The sequence below is a fragment of the Geotrypetes seraphini genome, chromosome 8, assembly GCF_902459505.1.
Source record: "Geotrypetes seraphini chromosome 8, aGeoSer1.1, whole genome shotgun sequence".
Taxonomy (NCBI): domain Eukaryota; kingdom Metazoa; phylum Chordata; class Amphibia; order Gymnophiona; family Dermophiidae; genus Geotrypetes; species Geotrypetes seraphini.
Window position 1 is genome coordinate 187,781,038 of NC_047091.1, and position 21,740 is coordinate 187,802,777.

The 21,740-nt window shown below is 40.6% G+C and overlaps 1 protein-coding gene across 1 annotated transcript in view; it reads left to right on the forward strand.

Annotated features, from left to right (window-relative positions):
• Window positions 1–19,099, forward strand: part of LOC117365387 (F-box/WD repeat-containing protein 8-like) — a 227,196-nt gene extending 208,097 nt beyond the window's left edge. Inside the window, exons 10-11 of the mRNA XM_033955782.1 lie at window positions 10,473–10,589; window positions 18,506–19,099. Coding sequence (XP_033811673.1) covers window positions 10,473–10,589; window positions 18,506–18,650 — 262 coding nt within the window. The 3' untranslated portion in view covers window positions 18,651–19,099. The remainder of the gene's footprint in view (window positions 1–10,472; window positions 10,590–18,505) is intronic.
• Window positions 19,100–21,740: the final 2,641 nt, after the last annotated feature.

Below are 21,740 nucleotides of genomic sequence, written 5' to 3' on the forward strand. Positions count from 1 at the left end.
AGGGTTCTTATGGATTTTCTGATTGAATTTGTATGTCTGTCCATGTGCGAGAATTTCTTTTTGTATGATGGGAGATACTACAAACAAACATCTGATGTTGCCATGGGGGCCACTAATCTTTTTATGTTGAATTTTGAAGAACAATGGTTGAATCAATACCCTCACTTTTCTAAAGTTCATCCATGGATGCGCTATATTGATGATATTTTTTTCTTTTGGAGTGAGAACCGTGCTTCTTTGCTCAGTTTTGTGGATTGGCTTAACCAGTGCCATCTGAAGATCAAATTTTCAGCGCAAGTCAGTACCACTCGGTTGACTTTTTTGGATGTTGAAGTGTGCAGGGTCAATAATGTCCTGACCAGTAAAGTACACCATAAACCGACTGACAGGAACACCACTCTACATTTTGATAGTTTTCACCATCCCAATCTCAAACAGAGTCTCCCTTTCTCGCAGTTCCTTCGTTACAGAAGGATCTGTTCATCTCGTGAGGAGTTCAAGAGACAATCTAAAGCTTTGTCCAAACATTTTCTGGACAGGGGTTAGAAACATAGAAACTGACGGCAGAAAAGGACCACAGCCCATCTAGTCTGCCCACACCAATGACCCACCCTTACCTACCTCTATGAAGAGATCCCATGTGCCAATCCCATTTTTTCTTAAAATCTGGCACGCTGCTGGCCTCAACTACCTGCAATGGAAGATCATGTATATTCAATCACTCTTTCGGTGAAGAAATATTTTCTGGTGTCCCCATAAAATTTCCCACCCTTGAGTTTCAGTGGATGCCTTCTCGTTGCCGTGGGCCCCCTGAGAAAAAAGATATCTTCTTCCACCTCGATACGGCCCGTGACATATTTGAATGTCTCGATCATGTCTCCCCTCTCTCTGCGTTCCTCGAGTGAGTATAGCTGCAACTTATCCAGCTATACTCTTCTGTGGTTCGCAAGACTTATAAGCATGCCTTGTATGCCAATCGTGACCTTTTACTTTTGGACACCACTCCTCGGCCCAGTGATAAGAATATGACTACGTATGTACTAAGCTACAGTACTAAAGTCCATCAAGTTAGGAGGAGCATTCTTAAGCACTGGAGCTTGGCCAAGATGTTGCCTGCTTTTTCAACACATGCTGTACGTTTTGCCTATAAAAGAACTCAAAATCTCAAACAAATGCTGAGTCCCACTTTGCCATGCAGCAGGAGTGGGAATAGAGGGGTCATAGGATCATATGGTCCCTGTTGCAAGTGCATAAATTATGACATCATGATCATCTGCAGTGAATTTGTTAACCCAGGAGATGGGCAGCACTGATCATGTTGTGTACTGCATTGTCTGTCCCTGCAGATTGATTGATGAATTGCGCTTAAATGAACACAGAAGCACATTGAAGAGAGGGGTTGTTTCTGCCCCGATGGTGCAGCATTTCAGCACCCATGGTCATGATTTTTTCCAATTACAGTGTGTAGTGTTGGACCATATTCCTAGTCATCCGCAGGGTGGTAATAGAAGACTCCAGCTCCAGAGAAGAGAACAACGCTGGATTTATAAGCTCTGGGCTGTGCAACCCTACGGATTAAACAGCAATATTGATTGATTCTATTTGTATTAATTTTCTCAGTTTTGTCTTCTATTCTCTGAGCTGCCCTCAGAGAATTCTCTGTATTTGACAGTTCTGTGATTGTTGTTTTGTTTCCCCCTGCCTTGATAGCTAGTTTTTTCATCCGTGTGACTGGTCATGTGCCATGTTACCAGACTGGTGCCTTTGAAAGTGTGGTAGCAAGCAGGAGTTTGACTCTGTGAATCATGAGTAAAGGAAAGCAGTTTTTGTTGCTTTCATCTGCAGAAGGTATCTGAACATGTTTTGATTATAGTTTTGTATTATTGCAGGATAGTCCGGAGCATTGGTGTCACGGCCCTGAAGGAGTGGCTTAAAAGCCATGAAACAATCGTCGGCCTGGCTCTTTCCTAACTAGCTTGTTTTTTCTAGTTAGTTTTGACTATTTTCAGGCTCCCACCTGCCAGTAATAAGTTATATGCGATGTGATGTTTGGGTGGAAGAGAGTGGGAACACCTCTCCGTGTCTGAGGCTTTTCTTTCGCCTTAAAATACTTTTGGTGGCGTTGGTGTGTACTGATCAAATGGAGTGATTTGTTTTTTAGTATATTGTATATTTTCCCTCCATTCCTCTTTTTTTTGCTATTTATAATTATTTCCACCATTTTGCCTGGCACTGAAGTCAAGCTTACTGGTCTGTAATTTCCCGGATCTCCCCTGGAACCCTTTAAAAAAATTGACGTAGTATTGGCCACCCTCTAATCATCAGATAGTACAGACGATTTTAGCAACAGGTTACAGATCACTAGCAGCAGGTCAGCAATTTCATGTTTGAGTTCTTTTAGTACCCTGGAATGTATACTATCCGGTCCAAGTGATTTATCACTTTTTAACTTGTCGATTTGGCTTAGTACATCTTCCAGATTCACCGAGATTTCTTTCAGTTCCTCCGCATCATCCCCCTTGAAAACCATTTCCGATGTTTTAATCTTCCGTAAAGACCGAAGCAAAGAATTCATTCAGTCTCTCTGCTATGGCCTTATCCTCCCTGGGCGCCCCTTTTGCTTCTTGATCATCTAGCGGTCTCACGGATTCCCTCACTGGTTTTCTGCTTTTGATGTACATTAAAAAATTGTTATGGTTTTTTGCCTCGTTGGCAAGTTTCTTTTCATATTGTTTCTTAGCTTGCTTTATCAATGCTTTGCATCTAACTCAGATTCCCATGTGTTGGAGAATCATTATCAGTTCTCAGTGCTTCCCTTGGTCTAGCAACAGCAACCCGAACTTTCACCAAGGTTATGGTGATAGTGGTGGATGCTCATCTCCGCAGATTACTGTAATATAATATACATGGGATCCCAAAAAAAGCTTCAAAAAAGACTGAGACTTATGCAAAATACGGCAGTCCATTTAATTTTGGGGCTGAAAAAACAAGACCATATTACTTCATCCTATAAACAATTGCATTGGCTGCCTTTTGAGGACAGAGTACTGTTTAAGTTTGGTTGCACCAGTTTTAAAGTACTGTTTGGTAGAAACATAGAAACATAGAAATTGACGGCAGAAAAGGGCCATAGCCCATCGAGTCTGCCCATACCAATGATTCACTCCCTGATTCTTACTCTCCTAGAGATCCCACATGAATATCCCATTTTCTCTTGAATTCTAACACGCTGCTGGCCTCAATCACCCGCTGAGGCAGCTCGTTCCAATGATCGACCACCCTTTCGGTGAAGAAGTACTTCCTAGCATCACCCCGAAATTTCCCTCCCCTGATTTTTAGCGAGTGTCCTCTGGTTACCGAGGGCCCTGTAAGACTGAAGATATCATCTTTCACCTCTATACGCCCAGTAATATACTTAAAGGTCTCTATCATGTCCCCTCTCTCTCTTCGCTCCTCCAGTGAGTACATTCGCAGTTTTTTTAACCTTTCTTTATACGTGAGATCCTAATTACCTGTCTCTGTTTTGAAAGATATAAACCTAAAAAAATAACTCGAGGGCAATACTTATTTGTGTTCCCGATTATTAAGCCTTGTCGTTACAAGAGATTCTTTGATAAATACTAAGTGGAGTGGAATGAGTAGATGTGAATTGCTTGTTTACTCTTTCCAAAAATACTAGGACTAAGGGGAATGCTATGAAGCTACTAAGTAGTAAATTTAAAACAAACTGGAGAAAATATTTCTTCATTCAATATGTAATTAAACTCTGGAATTTGTTGTCGGAGAATGTAGTGAAAGCAGTTAGTTTAGCAGGGTTTTAAAAAGGTGTGGATAATGTCCTAAAACAGAAGTCCATAAGCCATTATTAAGATGGATTAGGAGAAATCTATTGCTTATTTCTAGGATTCAGTCTGTTTTACTTTGGATTGGTCACTGTTGGAAACAGAATACGTGACTTGATGGACCTTCAGTCTGTCCCAATATGGCAACTCTTATACTCTTTTCAGCTCTCAAGGGCACCCACCATCTCTTATAAGAAGTACAGGATATTTGATTCAAAAAAGGCTGCACAATTTTCCCAAGAAATATCACTAGAAGAAGAATGCTTTGCCCAAAATGTCATTGAGTGCACCACAGCAAACAATGTCCATGAGTTCTATAAGAAAGACTGAATCTTACCCTCAAAATGGTCCCTTTTTGCCTTCTGCATTTCACCTGAACACAGTGTGGCCTTCACCTTCCACTCACAACCCTGCCTTTTCAACACCTCTTCAACTGTCTATGTTCCTGCTTTTGCAACTGAATGGAGATAACTGAGACCCCATGCTTGGAGGGGCCAAAAGATCATAAGTACCTGATGTCCCTCAGTTCCATTCAGCCACAATTCTCCATCAGAAGGTGTTGATATAGGTGGGATTGGAAAGAGGGGTTTCCCCTTGGCCTTTGTACCTACCCTTGCAGCAGGCACTACACTTTTCATAGCCATATGTCTTCATCTTGCACAATATGGAGTACACATCGGTATGTTTGCCTGAAAACAACATCCCCTTGTAATTTAGATGTGGTCAGCATCACCACATGTAAATAGTCTCTTTATAAAATGGCTTTTTACATGTCTATACTAATCTACATATGAAAAAACTGCACTTTACACTTGGGGATACTTTGGTTTGGCTATAAAACTGGAAAATTTGAAGGAGTTCATATCTTCTTTATGTGTTTACCTGGAAATCTGCCTATATAAGAAGGAATGGATAATGTTTAGAACAGCGGGCTGAGAACCAAGGAAGTCACCTTTCCCACTGGCACTCCTTGTCACCTTGAGAAAGAGCATTACAGCTCCATTGTCCTGTATGCAAATTTAAGACCCTCTTTACTATGCCATATCAACAGCCAATTAGCATTTATTAATTGTTAAGAAAGATGTGCATTACTTGCAAATAACACTTTCTTGCCCTGCTGTTTTGTACGTCTGCTTGAACGTGAGCGTGTAACTTGGTTGCTGGCCTTCTACTGTATGTAAACTTGTAACCCGTTCTGGGCTCTTTGGGGAGGACGAGCTAGAAAATCGACTAAATAAATATATAAAATTGTAGCCAATGTACATTAGATGATAATGAACTGACCCACATTCAAAGCAGCTCATAATTCTGCAAAGTGAATAACATAGCTTATGCTAAACTTCACAAGCTCAAAGGGCCTTCAAGTTCCAGGAGATTCTAATGATGGTTGCCTGGAACTTGAAGGCCCCTTGTGCTTTTTTTTTTTTTTTTTTTGCTGCCTCATGGTTTGTACTTTGAGTTCCTCTCTTTAAAGCTGCCTTATTCATGAAAAGTGGTCTTTATCATAAAACATATGGGGGCAGACTTAAAGTTCTCAATATTTCTCCCAGGAACATCGGCCTACAAACATGTGAGGCAGAGCTCCCAGGGATCTAGTTAAAAAACCCCATCCTAGACCAAAAAAAAAGCACTCCTCTTCACTCTCCCAATCACACAACTATCAGGTGGGGAAAGTGATAACCCCTGCCTGAGTCCATCAGGGTATAGACCTATTTGCCCCTTGTAGCATCATTTTGACTAAGATCACCTGGGGATTTCTCTCCCCCTCACCAGAGATTCTCTTGAAAGTGTTGCTGGAAGGGAATGGGAATAGCCTGGAGTATGATGCGGTATATAAACCCAAGATTTAGATTAGATTAGATTAGATTAGTATGCCTCCACTTTTTGTTGTTAAGGGTTGAGGCTTACAATTGCAGATCTTTTTATATGCTGACAGAGAAGGGGTGGGGGGCTGGGAGGGAGTTGTCATTTAAACACTTTCCCCATCAGGGTGGTGGAGAACCTTTATTTATTTTCCTAGACCAGCCTAAGATAGAGCCTCACTATAGCCAGAAACGCATAGTCTTCCTTGTTGCAGAAATAATAGTAAACTTTATTTTTCTATACTGCTATATTATGAGTTCTAAATGGTTTACTTGAAGAAAATCAGCGAATCATATAAATGCATATCATAAATACAATATTAAAACAATTAAGATATAAATTTATCAAACAATGCTTTTCTAAAAGCATGATACGATTGAGCTTGAGGAATTAGGGAACTCTACCAGGTATTTATTTTACTAGCCTGGAATGCTAAAGTTTGATCAAAAAATCTTGTGTAATGACAAGCTTTAGGTGATGGAAATGGAAACCAGTAAGATTTGCGTGTATTCACGTTAGTTCTATGAAACTCAAAATGAGAAACAAGATAAGCTGGAGCTAAACCAAATAGTACTTTAAAGCAGATATAGTCAAATTTAAATAAAACTCTTGCCTCAAACAGCAACTAGTGGAAACAGCCTAGATGCAGTGGAAAAATGGATGGAAGACCACAAACTGAAACTAAACTCAGATAAAACAAAATTCCTTCTGCTCAAGAAGGCCAAAATTCCCACCATTACAGAACTGGAAATTAAGAATACCAAATACCCAATACAGCCCGAACTCAAACTCCTAGAAATAACAATAGACAGATGCTGCACAATGCAATCCCAAATCAATCAGACATCCCAGAAAGCTTTTTTAATTATGAGAAATCTACGTAAAATAAGAAAATTCTTCGATCCAGAGCAATTCAGGCTAATTGTCCAATCCCTAGTCTTAGGTCTACTGGACTATTGCAATTCCCTCTATCTACCTTGTCCTGCCAACTCCAGACTATACAAAACACCGCCCTCAGACTGATCTACTCCCTGAGGAAATATGATCACATCACCACAGCCTTCCTAGACTCTCACTGGCTACCAATACAACCCCTGGTACTCGGCCGAACTTCACCTAATAAAACAACAATTACGGGCTCTAGAACGAAAATGGCGAAAAAAAATTAAACAAATACTAACCATCAAATTTATAAGGATAATATCAAATTCTACAAAGAAAAGATTAACCAAGCAAAATCAAAATACTACTCGAAAAAAATAGAAAAGGCAAAAAATCCTTCTACACTATACAAAATCTTAAAAACAATAGAGTCAAAAAATAATATAAACAATACTCCACAAAAATCAATCCTCAAAGCCCAAGATCTAGCAGATGCATTTAACCAAAAGATCATTAAAATTCGTCATTCTTTCGTCAACAACATAGCTAATAACTTCTCCAATTCCGATCAGTTCAAAATTATACCAACAGCATGCTGTTCTAACTTTAAGATACCGACAATTCAGGATATAGAGTCACTCTTTAAACAGACTAACCTAAAAGGTTCACACTTAGATAATATCCCTCCTTTTTATTTAAAAAAATTTTTCTCGCACTTTGGGCCATTTATTCTCTCTCTCATTCAGACCAGTTTAAACCAAGCCATAGTTCCATCTCAATGGAAAAATGCAATTATTACTCCAATCCTTAAAAATCAAAAAATCAGTATCAACGAACTTTCTAATTACCGCCCAATAGCTAACTTGCCATTTCTAGCCAAACTAACAGAAAAACTAGTCTTTAATCAACTGTCTGACTTTATAGAAAAGACAAATGTTCTACATCCAAACCAGACAGGATTCCGTAAATTTCATAGCACTGAATATTCCTTGATAGGTCTTACATCTAATATTCAATACTTTCTAGACCATCAAAAATCAGTTATTCTATTCTCTTTAGATATTTCAGCAGCTTTTGATACAATAGATCATAGTTTACTTTTAAAAAGACTAGAAGAAATTGGCGTAAAAGAAAATGTACTTTCTTGGTTTAATTCTTATCTTACTAACCGAACTTCGTCTGTAAGATTTAATAACGAACAATCCTCTACCTATTCCTCTTCGTTTGGAATCCCCCAAGGTTCCATATTATCACCTTTACTCTTCAATATCTTTCTTTCCCCTCTGCTAAGTATCTGCCAATCTATAGGTTTTATTCCATATTCATATGCAGACGACATACAACTGATTCATCCTTTGGATCCAGGAAACACTTCAGAAATCATATCCATTAACCACAAACTTGAAATAGTACAAACCTGGCTTACTACTAATAAATTAGCACTAAATATTGATAAAACAAAAATGTTATTTGCCTGGAAAAACAATGTGACTCTTTCTAATCCTTTCATTCTTAATAACACCTCTCTTAATTTAGTTTCATCAGTCAAGATTCTAGGAGTAATAATTGACGATAAAATGACATATCACCAGCATATCTCATCCATAGTAAAAAATTGTTTTTTCAAATTAAGGCTTATTCGTTCCATAGCAAAATTTCTCAAACAATCCTCTATTAAGATTCTTATACATTCTTTAGTTATATCAAAACTTGATTACTGTAATGCTCTCCTTCTCAATATTGCTCAAAAAGAAAAAAGAAGATTACAATTAATTCAAAATACGGCTATCAAACTGATATATAACGCAAAAAAATATGATCACGTCACACCTTTATTCATGGATGCCCATTGGCTTCCAATTAGTCATAGAATCTCTTATAAAATAATTTTACTAATCTTCAAAACATTAATAACAGGCGAACCTTCTTTTATATTTAGATATTTAACTCCATACCATACCCAACGTTCGCTCCGCTCTTCTGCACAAAATCTTCTTTCGATACCTTCTTTGAAAGTGATCGGAACACGAAGAGCTGATATGTTTACAGTTATGGGGCCCCAATGGTGGAATGCCCTACCTCAATACATCAGAATAGAAAAAGATATTATTAAATTTAAAAAACTTTTGAAGTCATTTTTTTTCAACGACGTTTTTAACTTCTGATACCATCTTTTCCTTTGAATAATTATTTTTAATATTTGCAAAATACTATCCGTTGCCAGTGAAAACATTTATGTACCCTTCCCCTGTGTTTCTTTTCTTTTTCTATCTATTAACTATACACAAGATTGTAACTTTTCCCCTCTTTTTCCATTCTAAATCATGTATGTTAATTTGTTTTAATTTTGTTTAATGTTACATGTTTTTATCTTATTGATTGTTTTGGGATTATGTACATCGCCTAGTAAACTTTAATAGGCGATTAATCAAACATCCAAATAAACTTGAAACTTGAATTCAGATTCTACTGTCTATTATTCAAAGCATTAAACGGCTCTGCCCTCTCCTACCTAAACAACCGCTTAAATCAGATCCTCACCACAAGACAAAGAAGAACCCTGACCCCTTTTGCCTTCCCTCCGCTCAAGGGCACTCAGCGCAAAAAGATGTTTGACAACCTTCTGGCGACGCAAGCAGCAAAACTTAACCACTCCATCTCCAACCTGCTGGCGGCAACGGGCGACCTCAAAACATTTCGAAAAGAAATCAGAACCCAGCTTTTCAAAAAATTTATCCAGACATCTTAACATCCCCCCTTCCCCCTCCTCCCAGATAAATTCCCCTCCCAAAGCCTCCACTTAGGTAATCTCTTCCTCCTCAAAACACCAACCAAAAAAACAGAAATGTAATGTTATCTTATTTGTAACCTATTTGTTATATTACCTAGAAATGTACAGTCATCTTACTATCAAAAAAAAAAATATATATATTGTAACTTCACTGGAAATGTCTAGTCAGCTCTTTTGTAATCTGCCTTGAACTGCAAGGTATAGGCGGAATAGAAGTCACTAATGTAATGTAATATAGTGAAGCTGTCTATAATAAAAGCTAAAATGGTCGTATTTTTTCAGACCGAAGATCAAATGAACCGCTGAGTTTTGTATTCTTCTTCATCTGTTAAGAATTTTTTTATGAGATCCCAAATAAAGGACAGACAGGACTGAAGACTGAACCAATAGCCTAGATCAAAATATTTCTTAATCGTGCGCAGTTTCCAAAGGACAGAAAAACATTTCTTTATCATTAGATTTGTCTGATCGTCTAAGGTAAGATGACGATCTTAAACAACACCTAATATTTTAATAGTATTAGATATCGGGAAATTATGTCCATTAAGATGAAGTACATTTTCATTGATATTATCATTTGGACAGGCTAAAAAGAATTTTGTGTTTTCGGGGTTAAGTTTAAGTTTAAAGTTAATGGTCCATTTCTCTATTTGTGCCAGAATTACTGAAATCTGATGTTTTATATCTGCCGTAAATGACATCATTGAGATAAGTATAGTAATATTGTCGGCATAGATGTAAAATTTAACTTTCAATGCAACTAGGTAAATGTTAAACAAGGTTGGTGATAATGGAGAACCTTGTGGGACCCCACAAGGATTACTCCAAGAAAAATAATATTTACCAGCCATTGTGAGGATAGTGAGCCCTGCAATAAAGTAGCATTCAAACTGCAGGTTAGTAAATTAGCCTGTGAGTTTGTAAGTTCTTTGTGAAAGAGAATTACCTGTTTATAGCTTAGATTTGGAAAGGTATTTCATTAAATCAAAATTCCCAAAATTTTTCTTGAGCTGGAGAGACATAAGTTATTTTGCTCTCTCAGTTAACCGAAGAACACTGTTATGAATGTTAACAAATGCTTTCCTCTTTTGTAGACACCCTGTTCGGCATATCTGGTTTAATGCGCACACCCTAGTCACAGCAAATATCCCAAATGAAAAAAATCCCCATGGTGCCAGCATTATGGATGATGACCTAACTGCTCATCGCAGGTAAATCATAGAGTGTAGCAGTTTGGCCCCCTAGTGGTAGTACTGCAAGATTACTGCAAAGGGGTCAAATGGTATGATTTTGATTCTGACAGTTTAGAGGGCAGGAGCAATGAGGGGTTTGCTCCTGCCCCCTACCACTAGACAGGGATTTTGATGGATGATCTGAAGGGTTGTGTTCAAGGAGATAGAGAGTCTTTGCTGGGGGGAAGGAGAGAGTCTTGGGCTGTCTGTTTTGCAGTTTGTGCTGATCAATGGAGAAGTACAATATTTCCAGCCCCTTTGAGATGGTTCCTGGGAGCATCAGGCTGCTCATTAGTGGCCTTTACAGTGTTCTTTGCAGGAACAATAACACTAAGGGCTCCTTTTACAAAGGTGCGTTAGGGCCTTAACGCGTGGAATAGCACGCGCGCTAGCCGCTACCGCCTCCTCTTTAGCAGGCGATAGTTTTTCGGGTAGCGCAGTCTAATCCGGTGCGTGCGCTAAAAATGCTAGCCCACCTTTGTAAAAGGAGCCCTAAGAGCTCACATTTTTTTCAAGAATAATATAACTTGCAAATTTTAACAGAAGTTGAATTATTCATTTAACATAGCAACCGAGAAAATAATGGCTTATAAAGACCATAAAGTGTATCCATTTATACCAGGGGTAGGGAACTCCGATCCTCGAGAGCCGTATTCCAGTTGGGTTTTCAGGATTTCCCCAATGAATATGCATTGAAAACAATGCATGAAAATAGATCTCATGCATATTCATTGGGGAAATCCTGAAAACCCGACTGGAATACGACTCTCAAGGACCGGAGTTCCCTACCCCTGATTTATACCAACAAGCTTCTAAGTTCTCTTATTCTTTTTTCCTCCTTAGAGATCATCTGTGCTTATCCTATGCATTCTTGAATTCAGATAGTCTTCTAGGAAGCTATTCTATACATCTAAAAATAAATATTTTGTTTGATTTTTCCTTAGTCTATCCCCTTTTACCTTCTTCCTATGCCTTCTCATTCCAGAACTTCTTTTTATTTTTGAAAATAATTTTTATTCAGCAATTCAAGATCGAAAAGAAACCCAATAGCAGCCACTATTAATGGTACAGCATCAACCGTAATAAACCATAATGACCTGCCTCAATAATGAAGCTCATTATTTAGATAAATACCCTCTCTCTTCAATAAATACCCTACCCAAAACTCACCCTACAACTCCCCAAAAATCTGCCCCCCAAACCCCCACCCTACCCTATATAATAACCAGGACACTTCACAGGGATCCAATGAACAATTTATATACAACAAGACATCATTAAATGTTTAGGATTCTGCTTCAAGCCAGAGGGGTAAGGGTATTTAGAAAGGTTCCATGTTGATTGAAATTGCATGCACTGTAAGGAAGTCACTGATACTTTACAGCACTTCAGAGCAAGTAGATGAATGGCCACACAAGCAGCGAGACTAGACCACTAACTCTCCGCTTTGCTGATAACGACCCCAACCTACAGAACATTCAGAAAAGAAATAAAAACAATCCTATTCCAAAAAACCCTACTATCCAACAATTCCTTGAAATCAACCTAACACCATCACTATTCTCAAAACAATTTAATGCCACAAGAACCACCTCACCTCTTTGAACCAACCCCACGATTCTCAAATTCCTCTGGAAATGGCCAGATATAACTTTTTTGTAATCCGCCTTGAACTGCAAGGTAACGGCGGAATAGAAATCACTAATGTAATGTAATGTAATATATGAGCACCACAATTGTTTTGTGGGTGCTTCAGAAGAAATCCAAAGAAAGAAGGGTACTGGTTAATGAATTCGCTCAGAGGGAAAGGTGAGTAGTGTAGTCCCTCAGGGATCGATACTGGGGCCGATCCTGTTCAATATGTTTGTGATTGACATTGCTGAAGTGTTAGAAGGAAAAGTTTGCCTTTTTGCGGATTATACCAAGATTTGTAATAGAGTAAACACCAAGGAGGGAGTGTAAAGCATGAAAATGATCTGCAAGTTGAATGGTCTAATATCTGGCAACTAAAATTCAATGCAAAGAAGTGCAGAGAAATGCATTTGTGGATTAGAAATCGGAAGGAGCCATATGTGCTGGGAGATGAGAGACTGATATGCACAGATGGGGAGAGGGACCTTGGGGTGATAGTGTCTGAAGATCTAAAGGCAAAGAAACAGTCTGACAAGGTGGTGGCTGTTGCCAGAAGGATGATAGGCTGTATAGAGAGAGGAGTGACCAGTAGAAGAAAGAAGGGGTTGATGCCCCTGTACAAGTCGATGGTGAGGTCCCACTTGGAGTATTGTGCTCAATTTTGGAGACCGTATCTGGCGAAAGACATAAAAAAAATTGAAGCGGTCCAGAGGAAGGCGACTGGCGAAGCACATAAAAAGATTTGAAGCGGTCCAGAGGAAGGCGACAAAAATGGTAGGAGGTTTGTGCCAGAAGACGTATGAGAAGAGACTGGAAGCCCTGAATATGTATACCCTAGAGGAAAGACGGGACAGGGGAGATATGATTCAGACATTAAAATACTTCAAAGGTATTAATGTAGAACATAATCTATTCCAGAGAAAGGAAAATGGTAAAACCAGAGGGCATAATCAGAGGTTGAGGGGTGGTAGATTCAAGAGCAATGTTAGGAAATTCTTCTTTAAGGGGAGGGTGGTTGATGCGTGGAATGTACTCCTGAGGGAGGTGGTGGAGAAGAAAAGGGTGATAGTTCAAACAAGCGTGGGATGAACACAGAGGATCTCTAATCAGAAAATAATGGGTCTACATTGAAGGAACTAAGGCCAGTGCTGGTCAGGCTTGTACCGTCTGTGTCCCATATATGGACATTCAGTTGAGGACGGGCTGGGGAGGGTTTCAATGGTTAAGATGGGCTGGAGTGAGCTTTGATGGAGACTCCAGTAGATGGAACCTAAGCACACTGGCTCTGGGTTTCTGGCCCAGTATTATCTAAGAAAAAGAACCATTTAAACTAAATTAATTTATGGAGCTTGCATGGTTGGGCAGACTGGATAGACCACTTGGGTCTTTATCTGCCGTCATTTACTATGTTACTAACCCAGGACAAGCTGGCAGCATATTCTCACAGATGGGTGACGTCATCCACGGAGCCCGATATGGACAGTGCAAAAGTGTATTGTCACTTTAACTTCCTAGAAGTTTCAAGACTGCCCATACCGCGCATGCATGAGTGCTTTCCCACCCAACTCCAGATTATGGATTTATTAGTTCTTATTTTTCTACAGAGCTAAGAAGATTTGTGTCTTTGGAGTTTCTCCAATTGTTCTATTTTTTTCTCCTTTTTTGAGCCTTCCCGTTTCATTTTTCTTATTATATTTTTCTTTAACATTCCTTTAATTTCTCAGAGTTTTGTTCAAAAAGTTTTACTTTTTCATTTTTTGGCTTTTAGCCCCCATTCAGCCAGATTTCCGGCTGGTGGCATTGACTCTTTTTTGGTCACAAAATTACTCAACCTTTAGAGGTAAAATTGATTTCTTCGTTCTCGCATCAGCATTTCTTTTCCCTCAATGTCTGGCTTCTTTCGGCTTTAAATGATGTTCTCGGTGCACTAGGGCCCTGTCAGTCACTGATCCGCACAATTAGATGGCCCAATGTGGGGAAGAGGTTGCGCAGCTTCAGGTCTATTGTGTGGAGAAAGAGGAGGCAGACTCTGGATAGAAGTAGGGGTGAGAGAGAAGCAGACGCCAGAAGGAAGTGGGGACAAGAGAGAGGAGAGCAGACACCAGAAGGAAGTGGGGACAAGAGAGAGGGGAGCAGACACTGGAAAGAAGTGGGGGGACAAGAGAGAGGGGAGCAGACGCTGAAAGGGAGAGGGGAGCAGATGCTGTAAGGAAGTGGGGACAAGAGAGAGGGGAGCAGATGCTGGAAGGAAGTAGGGACAAGAGAGAGGGGAGAAGATGCTGGAAGGAAGTGGGGAGGAGAGAAAGGAGAGCAGATGCTGGAATGAAGTGGGGAGGATAGAGGAGAACAGATGCTGGATGGAAGTGGGAAGGAGAGGGAGGGTACATACTGGATAGAAGGAGGGAATAAAGAAAAAAAGGCACATGTTAGATTGGAGGAAGAGGATAGATACTGGAAGGGTTGAGAGAAAGAGGTGGCAAGCTGTAGGTAGACACAATGAAGAGGGAAAGTGAGGACTGAATAATAAGAAAGAATTAAATCTAGACAGAAGCAGAAATTAAATTGAGAAGGAAGACCAGGGAAGAAAAAGAAAATAAGAAGGGAAAAGGAGAGAAGAGAGAGATGCCAGAGCATGAGAGGAGGGGGGAGGAGACAGATTCCAGATCTGAGAGGAGAAAAGGAAGAGAGAGAGATGATAAGGTAATAGGAGGCTGGAGAAGGCATGAGATGGGAAATGGGAGAGCTAGAGCATGAGAAAGGAAGAAGGAAAATTGGTAATTAGCTGAAAAGTAAAAAGGACAAGGGTGAAATTTTGAGAGGTCGTAGAGGCAGAAAAGTTAAAAAGGGCAGGAAGAGCTAAAAAGGAAAGATTGGCAACCACTTATCAGAAGAAACAGGAAAGCAAAAGAGACAAAATGGGACCAACATGATGGAAAAATAAAATGTGCAAACAAAGAGTAGAAAAAAGTGTGTTATTACCTGGATATGTGCATCACAGATATTTGTATGGTGATCAGTGGCTTACCAGACAGCTGGTGAGGGGTGGGGGTGGGCAGTGGGCCTGAGCAGTGGCATAGGAAGGGTGAGCACCCCCTCCACACAAGTGCGCCCTTCCCTTTTCCACTTCTCTAGAGTGAGCAGCATGCCCACATTAGCATCAGCTTGCCTTTTGATATCACTTCCTAGGCGTGGGTCCCGGAAGTGACATCAGAGAGAGCACTGATGCCAATGCAGGCAGCATTCTCACGCTAGGGAAGTAAAAAAGGTACAGGGGAAGGTAAGGGGCGCCCGTGCGTGGCAAGGAGAGGAGCAGTGGGAGGGGGTGGAGAAGAGTAGGAAGACCGCACCTGGGGCAGACCCAAAGTGGGTGGGCACTAAATTTTCTTCCCACCATGCCGCATGCCTCCTACCAAATGCAAAATATAAAGCTCTGCCTGCTGAAGATCTCTTCCTCCAGGTCTTCAATCTTTGCTGCTGATGGCAACTCAGAGATACTGGTGCTAGCTGCAGAGTTTAGAGATTACTGGCTGCCAGACTGGAGGAAGTGGCCTTCAACTGGCTGGGTTTGGGGGATCCCACCAGCCACAGCAAGGGAAATGGCCTGGGATCCCCCTGTGTTCAATATAGAAAGAAATGCAGATCTGCTTTGATTTCTCTTGCTGAGTTTAATTTCTTGGGGTTCCCACTTTCATTTGTATTTCTGATCCCTTGTTCTGTATTTGGTAAAAGTCTGTCTGTGTTTTGTGTGTAAGGAAGTGATTTAAAGTTGTTTTATGTGTGGTAGTCAAGTTTCAAGTTTTATTAAAATTTATTATCCCGTTTTTTTCATATTTATAAGCGGCTTACATTTAAGATAATTGTAAAAAAAGGGGAATACAAACTCTAATCATTAGAAGACAATATTAGACTTACATAAATATTAGATGAAGTAGACAGAGAAGGTAGGTACATAGAGGAAACGATGATTACATCTGTTTTGGTGCGAGAGTCAGAGTGTGATAGGTTATAGATCAAACGCGTCCTTAACTAGAAATGATTTGAACTTGTCAAGTAATGGGAGGTGGGGCTATGTACAGCACTGCATACGCCTTTCAGCACTATAGAAATAGTAAACAGTAGTAGTAGGGTGCAGAGAAGAGAGGGGATCAGGGGGCCCCCCTTAATTTCTGCCCTGAGCCCTACCTTGTCTAAAACTGGCTCTGAGGATATGATATCTCCTTTCAAATCCAGTTTTGCGGTTTCCCAGAACAATATTGGGTTATCTGTGTGCTGGTCATTGGGTATCATTCAAATAGGTTTATGATCTGAGATTTCCAGGGGGGAAATTGTAAGCTTTGCTTTTCTCATATTATCCCTTATTTTATGTATTTATTTTTAATTTCTGTAAACTGTGCCGAGCTCGGTTTAGTTTACTTTAGTTTGGAAAGAATAGATATTGACCGTCAGTTGACCATAGCCACACACTGTAAAGATTTCCTTCTAAGATTCACTATTTGAGAATGAGAAAAACACCTCTCCCATCCAATGATGCTGTGGTTTTAAACATTCAGCATCTGTTAACCTTGTTTCCTGTAAACAGACTATGTCTAATTTGTGTCTGTTGACAGCGACCAAGATTTTGGCTCTTTATAATAATAATAATAACTTTATTTTTGTATACCGCCATACCCCGAAGAGTTCTAGGCGGTTCACATCAATTAAATAGAGTTACAAGTGGTTCACATCAATTAGACAGAGTAACAGCGGTTCAAGACCAGCTTGATCAGAGTTGCCAGGGGACAGCAGTACCTCCCACATGCCAGGATACTAACCTGTTAATAGCTAGAACTTACAATAATGAGACAAACTATGCCACCAATCCATCCATGTTCTGACCCAAAAGCCTAGCCTCCTCCAGGGCAATTCATAAGATCTAGTTGAATTACTCAGCCCTGGTCATCTTTCTAGAGAATGACATGGGGACAAATTTGGCCCCATCCCTGCAGGAACTCAATTTCCCCATCCTGTCCCTGCCTTAACTACACAAGGATGATTTTAAAGTGTTTGAGGTTTGTGCAGATGAGGACGGAGCTTAGGCATTGGTGGAATGAGGCATTATAACATCACAATCTGAGCTCTAGAATGTTGCTACTTAGGATTTTAAAGGGTTTGAGGCTTGTGCAGGTGAGGACGGAGCTTAGGCATTGGTGGAATGAGGCATTATGACATCACAATCTGAGCTCTAGAATGTTGCTACTTAGGATTTTAAAGGGTTTGAGGCTTGTGCAGGTGAGGACGGAGCTTAGGCATTGGTGGAATGAGGCATTATGACATCACAATCTCAGCTCTAGAATGTTGCTACTTAGGATTTGAAAGTGTTTGAGGCTTGTGCAGGTGAGGATGGCGCTTAGGCATTGGTGGAATGAGGCATTATGACATCACAATCTGAGCTCTAGAATGTTATCACTTATGATTTTAAAGTGTTTGAGGCTTGTGCAGATGAGGGTGGAGCTTAAGCATTGGTGGAATGAGGCATTATGACATCACAATCTCAGCTCTAGAATGTTGCTACTTAGGATTTGAAAATGTCTGAGGTTTATGCAGATGAGGGCAGAGCTCAGGCATTGGTGGAATGAGGCATTATGACATCACAATCTGAGCTCTAGAATGTTGCTACTTAGGATGTTAAAGTGTTTGAGGCTTGTGCAGATAAGGACGGAGCTTGCAGGAATGGAACAAGAAAAGAATTTGCAAGGAAGGGACTGGAAAATAAGTTCCCGCGGGGACCGGGAAAAATTTGTCCCTGTGTCATTCTCTACAATACATCTTTCATCACCCATCTTTGATCCCATACACTCTCTGACTGGCCCCTCCTCCACCCATCTATTACCCAGACTATCCCCCCAGCCCTCCCCATTATCCACCCTGCAGTTCCTTTTTCCTGCCCAAAACTGTACAAACCCCCAAGATCACACAGTCAATGGAATTGAAAGAGGTCCTGTGCCTTTATGCCACAGAGGTATTGAAAAGTCTTCTCTCTCCTCTCCTACCTTTCTTCCAAACTATACAGTATGTTGAAGTCTGCCCTCATTTACTTTATTAGGAAGTCTGAAGGGAGTTATCAAAGCTTACTGATTCTAATGTTTACTGACTTCTCCTTTAAGTGTAAAAATTCCTGAATATAATAGGCTTAAAATAGACATCTTATAAACTAGGGTCCTTACTATACAATATATTTGTTTATAACCTCTCACTTTTTTTTTTTTTTTTTTTGGAACCTCCAGACACCGTGGAATAATCTGTGCCTACGAATTTTCAGTGGACCAGTTGGCTACAGAGAGCATACTTCCGATCTGTCGTTCTACCTACAATGAAACGACTGGATACAGCTATAACATTGGTTTGGTGGTTCCATATGACAAGCTTTAGAATATTTTCTGCCATAATTTGCATAGTTGCATATTTTGCCTACATATAGCAACACTGGAAGAGGAGTGATGAGACACGTGCAGCTGGAAAATGACTGGACAAAGCCAGATATGTCAGTTGGCGTTGATGAAATCTCAAGTGGATGCTGCCAAATATGAATTCATAGGGCTGACCCTTGGGAAGACTCGAGAGAAGGACCTGAGTGCAAAGTGTTGCATGAGTTGCAGGGAGGGTGAAGGAGAGGAAGAAATATCCTCGAAAAGCAGGATATTCTGCATGGACTGATGCTCGGACACATAAACCAGGAAAGAGGATCCGGTGAAATGAAGCACCAGAAGATCTGTTCATTATGCATGTAGATTTACCACAGATGGGAACAAGTCTGACTTGTTTCTCTAAACTAACCATGTTAAAAACACACATGCTGCTAATATATTTTATACATAGACTGTTCTGTTTAAAGAATTTGATTACGAGTTGCTTAGCATTGGCGGAATGAGTTTTAATAATCCAGTTTTTCTTTTGATTTTAATTGGAGTTGTAATTACTTGTTTTTCCAAATCAGAATGTAGGACGAGTTACAGTTCAGATACTGAAGTTAGTTTTCTGCACAAAGAGGCTTAGAGTGTAATAGACTCGTTTACTAAAGTGTGGTAAGGTTTGCAGCTACAAAAAATTAACACATGGTAACTGCAGAGCTTGAGGGGTAACTGATGGGGGGTGGCCAGTGTCAGCAAAGTGTAGACATTTTCTGCATGTTAAGTGTTTTGCCAATATTGCAGTTGCATTGTTGGTAATACCCAAACAGCCAACCCCCCCCCCCCCTCATACTCCACTGAGACTGCTCTGGCATGCTTAGTAATGCTACTCACTCTCCTCAGCTCTTAACAAGGATCCCTGATCACCCTCCCTTACTTGAGCACTAAGGTTCAAATGGTGTCCTCTAGTGGTAGTCTTACAGAAGAACTGCTAGGGGTCAAGACTGCTAGCAGTCAGAAGTACTATTTTAAACTTAGGCCCTCAATGGAGCAGGAGCAATTGAGAATTGCTTCTGCTTTTCCTAGATACCAGGAATCCCCTTTAAGAAATGGGAGGGTGTCAGGATGTGGGGAGTGTTGTTGCTGCACCAGCCACAGAAGGGCATCTCCAATAGCATGAATTAACTTACCACCTCTTCTTTAGAATTGGCGGAATTGGGCAGGAGGAGAGGCGGCAGCAATGCTTACAACAGCCCAGCAGATATACTGATGGCCTACTGGAAAAAAGGAAGTGTGGCATTATGAAACAAGGTCTGGAGTTTTCATCCGTTTGAGGCTATGAGGTCATGCTTCATGGACTAGATATACACAGAATAAGAGGCTGGAAGTTTGGCTAGATAATAGCACTATGGACAAATCTGATTTGGGAGGGGGCTGATGGGAATAGGGGGAAAGATGAGAAACAGAGATGTCTTGATGAAAATTATTGAAGGCAGGTATGATATATAAAGAAAATATATATATCATTCCAAGTTTGTAGGTTGTAATTGTTAAAATTTCAATTAAAGATGTTAGAAAAATATAAAAGATACCACCTCAGTCAAAAGCACATCTAAATAAATGTTTTTCAAATTCTTTTTATGAATTTCCTTAAATCATGCTTAGTTTACAAGTTATTCAGCAAACTATTCCAAAGATGTGGAGCCTTTTGTGATTTCTGGGATCACAAAGTCTGAGCTAGAACATGATCCTATAATTGCTTATGGAAATAAGTTGGAACTTGTGAAGAATGGGTTTTAAATACAAGCAAAAGAACTTTGTATTGGAAAGTAATGGAGATGAAACCAAGCTGGTAAAACATGATCATAAGAATATCCTTATTGGATCAGACCAATGGTCCTTGTAGCCTAGTATCTCGTCTTCACAGAGGCCAATCCAAGTCACCCAACGAGTAGTAGCATTCCATGCCACCGATGGCTTCTCCCATGTCTGCCTCAACAGCAGTTTATGGACTTGTCCAAACCTTTTTTTTTTAAACCAGCTACATTAACTGCTCTCACCACATCCTCTGGCAATGCATTCCAGAGCTTAACTATTCTCTGAGTGAAAAAATATTTCCTCTTATTGGTTTTAAAACTATTACTCTGTAACTTTGAATGTCCACTAGTCTTTTTTGAGCTAAGGAGACCAGAACTGAACACAATACTCAAGGTAAGGGGTTCACCATGGAGCGATACAAAAGCATTATAACGTTCTTAGTCTTGTTTACCATCCCTTTTCTAATAATTCCTAGCATCTTGTTTGCTTTTTTGGCTGCCGCCACACATTGGGCGGAAGGTTTCAATCTATTGTCCACGATGGCATCCAGATCTTTTTCATGAGCACTGATCCCCAAAGTGGACCCTAGCATCCGATACCAATGATTTGGATTATTCTTCCCAATGTGCATCACTTTGCATTTGTCCACATTAAATTTCATCTGCCATTTGGATGCCCAGTCTTCCATTTTTCTAAGGTGTGCCTGCAATTTTTCACAAACTGCATGCGTATTTGCAATTTTGAACAGGTAGGGGGGATCTGGCTGGACTAGAGGGGGGTCTGGCTGAGCTGGGAGGAGTCCTACTGGGGTAAGGGGTGGGGATCCAGTTGGCCTGGAGGAGTGGGGATCCAGCGGCTGCCTACCTTTTGGGGATGGGAGTGTCCGGCAGGAGGGACTGGGCATCCTTCCTGCCAACGAACGTTTGAGGGGGTGTCCGGCAGGAGGGATTAGGCATCCCTCTTGCCAGAAATGTTTGGGGGGGTGTCTGGTATGAGGGATAGGGCATCCCTCCTGCCGGCAATCTTTGTGGGGTTTGTGGGGGATGTCCGGCAGGAGAGACTGGCATCCTTCCTGCCAATGAACGTTTGAGGGGGTGTCCGGCAGGAGTGATTAGGCATCCCTCCTGCCGGCAATCTTTGTGGGGTTTATGGGGGGTGTCTGGCAGGAGGGATTGGGCATCCTTCCTGCTGGCGATGTTTTCGGGGTTCATGGGGGTGTCCAACAGGAGAGATCAGGCATCCTTCCTGCCGGCAATTTTTTTTGGGGGGGGTCCCTGATTCTCTAACCTGCACT